The sequence below is a fragment of the Apteryx rowi genome, unplaced genomic scaffold (genome assembly GCF_003343035.1).
Source record: "Apteryx rowi isolate R43461 unplaced genomic scaffold, aptRow1 scaffold_428, whole genome shotgun sequence".
Classification (NCBI taxonomy): domain Eukaryota; kingdom Metazoa; phylum Chordata; class Aves; order Apterygiformes; family Apterygidae; genus Apteryx; species Apteryx rowi.
Genome location: NW_020450681.1, coordinates 251,176 through 261,333, shown reverse-complemented (window position 1 = coordinate 261,333; position 10,158 = coordinate 251,176). Strand labels below are relative to the sequence as shown.

The 10,158-nt window shown below is 70.2% G+C and overlaps 1 protein-coding gene across 1 annotated transcript in view; it reads left to right on the top strand.

The window, feature by feature from the left end:
• The first annotated feature begins 6 nt into the window (after nucleotides 1–6).
• Nucleotides 7–10,158, top strand: part of FMNL1 (formin like 1) — a 16,349-nt gene continuing 6,197 nt past the window's right edge. Inside the window, exons 1-14 of the mRNA XM_026076177.1 lie at nucleotides 7–38; nucleotides 5,517–5,600; nucleotides 5,836–5,919; nucleotides 6,029–6,102; nucleotides 6,516–6,599; nucleotides 6,702–6,842; nucleotides 7,838–7,946; nucleotides 8,193–8,269; nucleotides 8,342–8,435; nucleotides 8,798–8,872; nucleotides 8,953–9,063; nucleotides 9,149–9,298; nucleotides 9,484–9,585; nucleotides 9,721–10,011. Coding sequence (XP_025931962.1) covers nucleotides 5,523–5,600; nucleotides 5,836–5,919; nucleotides 6,029–6,102; nucleotides 6,516–6,599; nucleotides 6,702–6,842; nucleotides 7,838–7,946; nucleotides 8,193–8,269; nucleotides 8,342–8,435; nucleotides 8,798–8,872; nucleotides 8,953–9,063; nucleotides 9,149–9,298; nucleotides 9,484–9,585; nucleotides 9,721–10,011 — 1,470 coding nt within the window. The 5' untranslated portion in view covers nucleotides 7–38; nucleotides 5,517–5,522. The remainder of the gene's footprint in view (nucleotides 39–5,516; nucleotides 5,601–5,835; nucleotides 5,920–6,028; nucleotides 6,103–6,515; nucleotides 6,600–6,701; nucleotides 6,843–7,837; nucleotides 7,947–8,192; nucleotides 8,270–8,341; nucleotides 8,436–8,797; nucleotides 8,873–8,952; nucleotides 9,064–9,148; nucleotides 9,299–9,483; nucleotides 9,586–9,720; nucleotides 10,012–10,158) is intronic.

Below are 10,158 nucleotides of genomic sequence, written 5' to 3'. Positions count from 1 at the left end.
CCGCCGCCGAGCTGGAGGAGCGCTTCGGCCGCGTCCTGGTGAGTGGGGCCGGCGGGCAGAGAGGGGGGGGCTGCTCCGAGGGGGATGAACCCCCCCTTCCCCGGGCTGCTTGGGTGTTTTTTTCCCCGTTTTGTTAATTTTTCCCCTCCCCACCTCCAGGCTGCTGCCTCCTCCTCCTCCTCCTCTCATTACTCATGGGGGACTCCCAAGCCTGCCTGGGGGATGCCCCAAGCCCGGGGCTGTCTGCCCAGCGCGCTTTGCTGCCGGGGGGTAACCTTCTCAAAAGTGCATGTGCRCCCCAGGCCTTCGGGCTCCCCCTGAGGTAGCCGGTGTCCGGCTCCGAAAGCGCGGGTCGCTGCCGGCTGCGGGAACGCAGCGATGGAGCCTGCCGCAGGCCCCGGCGCTGGCGGCTTGCAGCCAGCGAGCACCGCCAGGCACCCGTGCTGCAGCGAGCTGCTGCTGCTGCAAATGCCAAACGGCTTCGTTCACCTACTCGCTGTCTGCCTGATGTTCCTCTTCGGCACATCCCAGGCAGCTGCAGCTTCTCGCATCCTGCCTCCTCCCCGGCTCGTGGCTTGGCCGGGGAGGGGGGTGAGCGCGCTCTCTCTGCACCTGGGGGGGGCCGGGTGCTCCCCCGGGAGCCGGGCAGGGAAGGCCCTCATGGGTGTCCCTGAAATACTTGGGTAGAAGGAGCCGAAGGAGAGCAGCCAAGTGCCGGTAACTAATGYGCCTGGGCTGAGCTGGCCACATCCCCCTGTCCTTGAGAAGCGCTGAGTGGCCGTGACCTTCGCTGTCCAGCTGTTGGACGCGGTCCTCGCGCACGTGTCCTCCTCTGCGTGCAGCGATCTGTCCTTTCCCTTTGGACCTCTCAGATCTTAGAGGAGCGAAAGCGGCACAAATCCCCTTTCTGCATCAGCCCTGCGCTTTGGGGGGGGCCGGCAAAGACTCTGCTGTTGAAGGTCACGGTCCCATGTTCGTGCTCTCCAAAAAGCTTGGCGGTGCGAGGCCGGGCAGGAGAGGGCTGGCTGGGAATTCGCCGGCAGCAGGGATATATGCTCACTGCTTGAATCCCCTTCTCCTCCCTGGGCACGGTGCAGGGAGTCTATCCGACCACCTGAGCCCAAGCCTGCGTCTCCGAGCTGGGGAGAAGCCGCTCTCCTCCGGTGCCCGTTACMCAACGTGGTCCAGGGGCGCCGCCGCGAAGCAGCGCTGGCACCRTGACCTGAGCTGCCCTGCTGCAGCGTTGCGGGCAGGACCCGCTGCCCCTGCCAGCCCGACCCCCCCGCGCAGCTTGTTCACCCGCTTTTCCGTCTCACAGCAATTAGAGAAGGATTATTGGGGACAGGCATCGCGGCCGAAGCGGCYGCTTTGCCTGCGGCCGCAGGCTGCGACTTCCCCGCCGTAGAGAGCATCTGCTTTCGCTCCCTGTAACGGAGGAGCTTCCCAGGATGAGGCGGGGGGGGTTGCCCGATGACTTTGCCCCCCGTCCCGCATGGCTCTGCGTTTCCGCGCGTCTCCGCGGCGCTCGGGTTGCGGGCAGCGGCCTGAGCTTGAGTTTGTGACTGCACCTGTAATGGCTCCGGGTGACTCACTCGGTGGCTGCAGGAGGCGACTGGCAGCCAGGGGCTTCGGAGCGCTTCCCCTGCGGCGGCGAGGCCCCAGGAAGTGTCGCTTTCCGCCGGCGACATGGGACCCGTGAGCGCTCCGGGAGCCTTGAAATCCTAAGCTGAGAAGCGATGGAGAAGGCCAAAGTGGYGGCGCGAACCCTTCCGCTGGGGCAAACCTTCCCGATCCCAAGGGGAAAACCCTGGGAGGGAGGGAAAGGGCCAGCGCTCCGGTTTCGGCAACGCGGGCGCCGGGTGGCTTGTGCAATTGGATGTCCCAATCGCTCTTCCTCCTTTCGCGGGCTCCCTTCCCCCTCCATCCGGCYGCCCGCTCTCGCGGCGGGATGGGCAGCGGGAAGCGGGGCGACCCCGGTGACGTGGGGACGCGGGGCCGGTCTGTCCGGCTGCGTTAACCCTGTTTCTAACCGGGCACCTGGGGTTTTGCAACCGTCTGACCACCGATCGGCTTTTCGCCTCCGGGGCCTGCAACTGGGGTGAGATCGGTGGCGAGATGTGAGCTCGCGGACTGGGAATCTCCCTGTAACGTCAGATATTCCTTCCGGCATCGTTTGGGCCGGGCTGGCTTCGCTGGGCTGCCCGTGGCGTGGTCTCGGCTACGGTGACCACCGCRGAAGGGCTGCCGGTCCCGGGACCGGCGCAAGCCGACTTCTGGCTGCTCTGTCCAAACTGGGAGAGCTGATGGGGGAGAAAAAACAGGGAGAAGTGTTTGGGATCACTCTCCTTGGCCTCCCGGAGCAAACACACTGCTCTGGCATAAGAGTGGCCTTGAATTCCCCAATCAGCCTGCCCCGGAGGGGATACGGGATATCCTGGCACCGTCCTTTTATTCCGGATAGGGCACCGTGGTGGGTCCTGTCCTGCCTGTGCTGGCTGGGTCCCTGCATGCCAACGCGGCCTGCGGATTTGGGGATCCCCAAGGGGAGGAAGGGAATCGTCTCTGGCTGCTCAGGGAATCTCCGCGGGGCCGGGGATGTGCTAGGATGGGGGGGCGAGGAACGGGACTGCTCCTGCCCCAAGGATTTGCTCCTAGACGCTGGCGGCTGGCTCCTCCGCTCCGCAGGCCAGCGAGGGCTTTGCTTCGGCCTATCCGGCGATCCGCAAGAGAGACCGGCTCCGTCTGAAAAGGCAGAAACCTAAATCCTGCCTCTGGACCTCAGGGGAGCCCRGTGGAAAACCTCCTCTGAGCCCTCGGGAAGATCCTGGTCCGGCTTGAGAAGAGCAAGCGCCCCRTAGGGCAGGGATTAAAAGCCAAGACGCCTCCGGATCTGTTGCTGCCGAAGGATCCTTGTCTGCGGCAGGGCCCCGCGCGGCCCGGAGCCGCTCGCGGGCGTTTGCAGTCTGGGCGAATTGGCCGGCATCACCGCTGCAGCCGTTCGGGACCTGATCCGGCGGAAAACTCACCCGGCAAAAAAAAMCAAAAACAAACCCCCGATGTCTGGATCAGGCCCCACGCGGTGGCGGGGGAAATGCCGAGCCGAGGGGAAGGAAGGGGCAGGACGGCGTCTGCAGGCAGCAGCCGCTGCTCCGAGCGGTTTCAGGCGAAGGCGCGATCGCCCCGATCCCCGCCGCCGCCTCGGAGAAAGGAAGGGCTGCAGCATGGCGGCGGGACCTCCTGCATCGGCAACCCGGGCCGGGCGCGCGGCGGGACCGCGAGCGCCGCTGCTCGGTCTCGTTTCCCCGCCGCGCGCCKAGAGCAGCTTCTGCTTGTTCTTAAAATAGAGCCGGGAGCGGCAGGCGGCGGGGAGGCCGCGGCCGCGCGGTAGCAGCCGCCTGTCCCTTAGCAACTCCTCGCCTGCCGGAGCCGGAGCCGGAGCCGGTGGCGAGGACTGGCCGCCGCCGGGAATCCGGCRCGTTTCCCCCTCCCCGTGCCGCCGGATCAGCTTGCTCGCCGGCACGTGGCAGGGCTGGGATCCGGGAGGCTTTGGGGATGTGCTGGCATGGGGGCCTCATCCTGGGAGCGTTGCCCAGCTCCCGTGGTGGCGCCTGGGCTCTTGGCGGAGCCCAGCCAGGCCCAATCCTGCTGGATGCCTGGAGCCGAGCCTCGGAAAGGACCGTGCGGTCCTCTCCRCTAGGTCCGGGGATAGGAAGGAGGTGACGTGTGAGTGGAAGGCGACAGGTCTGGCTGGTGGATGTGGGACATGGGAGGGGACACCGCGACCAAGCCGGTGTCGCTGGAGCTGGGGATGCCCAAATCCTGCTGGGACAGGAGCATCCCCTGGGCTGGATCCGTCCCATCCCATCGGCTGCCGCTGCGGGAACCGGGCAACGTCAATCCTTCCCGCCGCCGGCGGAGCCGTGAAAGCCTCCAAACCTTTTTTTTTTGGGGGGGGGGGTGCAGGGCCCCCGCTTTACGGCACCGGATAAAAACCGAGGCGCCCAAAATAGCCCCGGGCGCCCGTCGGCGAGCTCGGCCCGCGGCTGACGCAACCGTTCCTCACCGAGAAATGACGCAGGTGCTGCTCTGCCTCCCCCCGGGCYGGTTKTTTTTKGGGGRGGGGGAGGTAAAACCCCGGCACGACCCCCTCCCGCGGGAGAGCGGGACCCAAACGGGGGTCCTGGGGCGAGTCCCAGCCTCGGCGTCCCGTCCTTGTCCCCTCCGTGCTCGTGCCCCAGCGAGGAAGAGGAGGAGCAGGCTCTTCATCTATGACCCCCACCCCCCACCCCAAGGCGCTCCGGGACCCTCCGCTTGACCCCCCCCACCCCGAAATCCCGGGGTGCCGCCCAAGCCTCGCCGGGAGGAAGCGAGAGGCGGTTTTCGGCGCCGACCGCAGCGGGGCGCCCGGGGTGGGGGGCCGCTTCCTGCGCCACGTGGTCGTGCCAGCGGCTGGGGGGGGGCCGAAAAAACCAGCCACCACCCAGTTTCTACCCGCCCGCTGCCACATCCTGCCACCCGGCCCGGCTCCGCTGGCGGAGAAAAGGCCGTGCCGGGATGGGCGAGCTGAGACGGCGGCCCCAGACTCCTGGGCCCCTCGAGCTCTGTCCTGGCTCCATGGGGGCCTCCGTCCCCTTTCCGCGGGGTGGGGGGGACCTGGCAGCTGATTCGTGGCCGGGAGGAGACCCCCGGGATCGGGCCGTGTCGGCTCTGCCCTTCCCTGGAAGCCGCCCTGGGGCTGTCCGGGCTGCGATGGGTGCTGCCGGCACCCCCAGGGCGCCCCGGTGCTCCTGCCCCTGCGGGCCCTGGCGGCAGGCAGGCGAGGATGAGGATGAGGATGAGGAAGGAGGAGCCTTCCCGCCCACCCGGGAGGCGATTCGGGGCAGGACGGAGGGACGCCCGGCCCCAAGGCCTTGGGAGCACCCGCGGTCCGAAGCTTCGGTGACCGGGCCTCCCCGGCACCCCACGGCCCCTCCCATATCCCCTCGCCGCCGAGCTCTCTGCCGCCTGCCCGCAGCTCCGGGGGCTCGGCAACGCGCGGAGGCAGCCGGCGGATCCGGGGCGCCCCGACAGGCTGAGGAACGCTTTTCTCCCCCACCCCAGCCCCGCCACCGCGGCCTCGTGCCGTTCGGAAAGCGGAAGCGGCGTCACGTCCTGTTGTGCTGCCGACGGCCCCCAGGGAGCCCGGAGCTGGCTGCCGTGGTGCATCCCGGTGGCCCCCGCCGGCTGCGGGGCGGGAAGCGGCTCGGGGTTGGGCGACGCCGGCGCGGAGGTGGCGTCTCTAAAGAAACACTGATTTCGCCGCCCGGGTTCGCCACGCGCCTGCCGAGGGCTCCGAGGATGGAGGCCCCACGGTGGCGGCCCGGATGCCCCGGTTCCTCCATCGGCCCCATCTCCGATGTCGCAGCGGCTGAGCGGCACCCGGAGTCATCCCGGAGGCTTTGGCAGGGACGCGGAGTCCCCCCGTGTCGGGGACGCGGTGCTGCCCCTGCCCGGCTCCGACGTCCGTCTCCCCGCAGAGCTCCATGAACCTGCCACCGGACAAGATGAAGCTGCTCAGCCAGTACGACAACGAGAAGAAATGGGAGCTCGTCTGCGACCAGGTGAGGCCCCGGCGTGGTGACACCCGTCCCGGCGTCCCCCGGCCGCGTCCCCGCGCGGCGCCGGCGCTCGGGATGGCGAGACCTCGCCGCTCCTTGGGCATCCCTACGGTGCCGGATCCCCGCCACGGCTTCGGGCGTCTTCCCCCCGGCTCCGTCTGCGGTGAGCCAGCAGCGGCGCCTCCGTGGCGGGTGTCACGGCCTCTGTCAGGGCTCAGCCTTCCCCCGTGGTCCGCAGGAGCGCTTCCAGGTGAAGAACCCGCCGTCCGCCTACATCCAGAAGCTCAAGAGCTACTTGGACACGGGCGGCGTGAGCAGGAAGGTGAGGTCCGACCCCGCCGTCCCCCCCTGGTTGCGTTTCGGCCGTCGCCCCTCGCGGCAGGGCCGGGTTGGGCCGGGCACCGGTGCCGACGGCTCTTCCCGTCTCCCAGTTCAAGAGGCGAGTGCAGGAGTCGACGCAGGTGCTCCGGGAGCTGGAGATTTCCTTGCGGACCAACTACATCGGGTGAGGACGGCGGCATCCCCCGCCGCGGCCGGGCCCTGCCTGCGCGGTTCCTCTCCGGGGATCCCGACACCGGGGGGGCTGCCGGCTCCGAACCGGCCCCGTTTTGGCCCCCTGGTGATGCCCAGGGTGGGATTTTACGGTCTCGACTCAGCGGAGGCGGTTCGGCCCCGGACCCGGAGGGGTGACACCGCCGTCGGGGTGACACTGCTGTTGGGGTGACACYACCGTCGGGCCAGGCTGGATCCCACAGCCGTTGCCTCCGGGTGGGCGCCAGCCACGCGGGGCCCCAGGGGATCGCGGTGAGGCTGGAGGGGACGCAGCACCCTCGCCGCCCCGGGGGAGGTTCCGGAGGGGCCGGAGGGGACGCGGTGGGATTCGGGGCATCCGGCTCAGCCCCCGGCGCTGCTTCCCAGCTGGGTCCAGGAGTTCCTCAACGACGAGAACAAGGGGCTGGACGTGCTGCTGGAGTACCTGGCCTTCGCCCAGTGCGCCGTCACGTAAGTCCCCCCAGCGCGCTCCCCGCGCCGCGCCGGCAGCCGAGGATGCTCCGCTGCCGGAGGCGGCGGAGCCGTTCACCTCTCGCGCGACCCCTCTCGCAGGTACGACATGGAGAACGCGGATAACGGGAGCCCGGGCTCGGACAAGGGCAAATCCCTGGAGCGGTCGGTGGAGGACCTGAGCAAAAGCACCTCGTCGTCCCCCACGCAGGGCTCCTCCAAAGCGCGGCACCTCACCGTCAGGTAGGGGCGCGCGGCCGCGTCCCCCCCCCCTCATCCGCCGCCGCTTGCTGCCGGCCCCGCTCGCCGCCTTGCAGCTCCCTGGCCCTGGAATTGGGAAAGCTGGATCTGCCCCGGCACCCGGCATCCYGCCGCCGGCTGCCCACGCGCAAAACTTGCTGCACAACAGGGAACGGCCGAAAAACAGAGCTTTTCCCCGCGGAGTTTGTGTGGGGGGAACATCCCCATCCCTCCGCTGCTCCCGGAGCCGCCGCTCCGGAGGGATTAAAAAAACGCAGGGAGGGTTTAAGGACAAACGGGCCTGCGCCCCTCCGGCGCCGGCGGCGGGCAGCCGGCTCTCGCTTGCGGCTGCTAACCCTGCACCCCTGTCTTAACCCCGCTCTTCTCTTGCACGCTGCCGGGGGACGCGCCGCACGGTAGGTGACGGGTGGCCGCCCCGGCGCGGCGACGGTCCCCGGAGGCGTCCCCGCCGGGCAGAGGGCGATCCCGGGGGGCTTCCCGCCCGGTTGGCACAGCTCTAGCGCCGTAGCGTGCCGGCACCGCGGGAAGAGCTGGCGCGTCCTTCCCAACTCCCCTCTTTCCCCACCCCAGGGACAGGTCAGTGGTCCCCTGCCGGGTTGGTGGCCGGCCTCGGCGGGTCGCGTGCCCCGTGTCCCCTGCCCACCCCCCTCCCAAAAAAACCCGGCCGTCCCGCGGGGGCCGCGCGGGAGCCCTGTTTCTCCCTCCTGTCCTGCAGGCTCTAACGCTCCTCCAGCTGCTGCCTCTCGAACCAGCACCTCCACACCCTCCTCCACCACGTCCACCCCAGCGGCCCCGCCGGCGCCCCTCGCAGCCACGGGGACCGTAGCCCCAACTCGCCCGGCGCCTCCTATCCGCCCCGGTGAGCTTCCGAGACCCCCCCCCCAGCCGCAGCCGCCCGCCCCGCTGCCCGCCCCGCTTCGCGCTGCGCCCCGCGCCGGCGCCCGCTCCGGCTCAGCCTCCCCTCTTGCCCCGGCCAGGCTCAACCCGGCGCACAGCAGGAAGGCGCTGAGGAACTCGCGCATCGTCAGCCAGAAGGACGACGTGCACGTCTGCATCATGTGCCTCCGCGCCATCATGAACTACCAGGTGGGCGCCCGGCCGCTCCCCCGGCGCCCCGCGGGGCACCCGCCTTCGGGGCGGCCTCGGCGCGCCGGCTCCCCCGCGGCCTCGGCTCCGTTGCCCACCACCGTGCTCCCATGGGATGGGCGCCGGCGTTGGACGTGCCAGCAGCGATGTGGCACATCCCGAGGGGTCACCCGTGGGGTCCCCGAGCATCGCCGGGCTGGGGACAGGACAATGCAAAAGCCCCGTTAATGCGCTTTTTCACCCCAGTCCGGCTTCAGCCTCGTGATGAACCACCCGGCCTGCGTCAACGAGATCACGTTGAGCCTCAACAACAAGAACCCCAGGTAGGACCTCCCCACCGCCACCCCGTGGCCACCCGCCCGCCTGGCCCCCGCTCACGCCCCGCGTCCCCGCAGGACCAAGGCGCTCGTCCTGGAGCTGCTGGCCGCCGTGTGCCTGGTCCGAGGCGGCCACGACATCATCCTCGCCGCCTTCGACAACTTCAAGGAGGTGAGTCGCCCATCTGAGATGGCCGGGGTTCTCCATGGGACGCCCCAGGAGGACGCTCGGCTGGCAGCGGGGAGCCGGGCATGGGCCGCGCGGGAAGATCCGCTTTCGGCTCACGGCACGGCCGCTTCGGCATCTCTTGGCGCTCCCCTGCACCCCGACACGGCTGAGCCGGGTCCCGTGTGCCCCGTGCTGTCCTGGTGCGCTGGGCACATCCCGTCCTAGAGCCGGTTCTCCTGGGTGGCACCCGCGTGCCGAGCTCCTCCGAGGGGGTTTCGGTCCTGGCCCGTCGTCTCTGACACCAGGGCAGGTGGAGATGTCAGCGCCCTCGGCGCCCGGGCTGAGTCCTCTCCTCCCGCCCCCAGGTCTGCGGCGAGAAGAACCGCTTYGAGAAGCTGATGGAGTACTTCCGAAACGAAGACAGCAACATCGACTTCATGGTGAGGCCCGGGGGAGGCCGGCGGGAACGTCGGGAGCTGCCGGGTCACCCGTGCCCATCGCGCCTCCGCCCGGCCCGCAGGTCGCCTGCATGCAGTTCATCAACATCGTGGTGCACTCGGTGGAGAACATGAACTTCCGCGTGTTCCTGCAGTACGAGTTCACCCACCTGGGCCTGGACCAGTACCTGGAGGTGGGTGAAGCTGCGCCGCGGCCCCCGGCCGGCCCCGCGGGCGCCCGCCGCCCCGTTGACGCCGCTGCCGGCTCTCTCGCCACAGAGGTTGCGTCTCACGGAGAGCGACAAGCTGCAGGTGCAGATCCAGGCCTACCTGGATAACGTCTTCGACGTGGGCGCCATGCTGGAGGACACGGAGACCAAGAACGCCGTGCTGGAGCACATGGAGGAGCTGCAGGAGCACATCATCCAGGTGCGGCCGGGGGCGGCGCGTGGGCAGGGGCCGCCGCGCGCCCGCGTTGGGTGGTGGTGGTGGGGGTGGGGGCTCCGGCGGCGCTGACGCAAGCCCCGCGCGGGGCGGGAGGCAGGGCCGGCTCCGTCGCTGCCTCCGGGGAGGGGAGAGCGCGAGAGAGCTCCGGGCGCTTCGTCTTCCCGCAGCTGACGGAGAAGCTGCAGGATGCGGAGAACGACTCCATGGCCAAGATAGCGGAGCTGGAGAAACAGCTGAGCCAGGCGCGCCGGGAGCTGGAGGCGTTGCGGGTGAGCTCGGCGCCTTCGGGYGCCCGGCGCGGCGGCGGCGGCGGCGGCGGGGTCCCCACCGGGGACTCGCCGCCAAGGGGGGGACCCCGCGGCAGGCGGGATGGGTGACGTGCCGGGTGCTGCGTCGCCCCGCAGGAGCAGCTCAGCCCGCCGCGGCCGCCCAGCCCGCAGCCGCCGCCGCCGCTGCCGCGGCCCCAGGACTCGTACCGCTTGGCGCTGGAGCGCCGGCTGGCCGAGCTGGAGGAGAAGGGCTTGGTGCACATCGTGCGGGGGCCCGACGGCGACGTCGCCATCGAAATCGTCCCCGTCGTCATAGAAACCRCCGCGGCGGCCCCCGCGGGAACCGGAGGCGGCGGCGGCGATGCAGGTAGCGCGGGCGGGCGGGCAGCGGGAGGGACGGTTGGACAGACAGATGGACAACCTCCGGTGGGGACCCCTTTCCCCCCCCACGCTGGCGCGGGGTCTTCGGCACCGCCAGGGAAACTGAGGCACGGGGCGCAGGGATGTGCCCAGGGACGTGGAGCCGCGCGGTGGCGGAGCCAGGCGGGGAGGGGGCGCGGGGTCCCGGCGGGG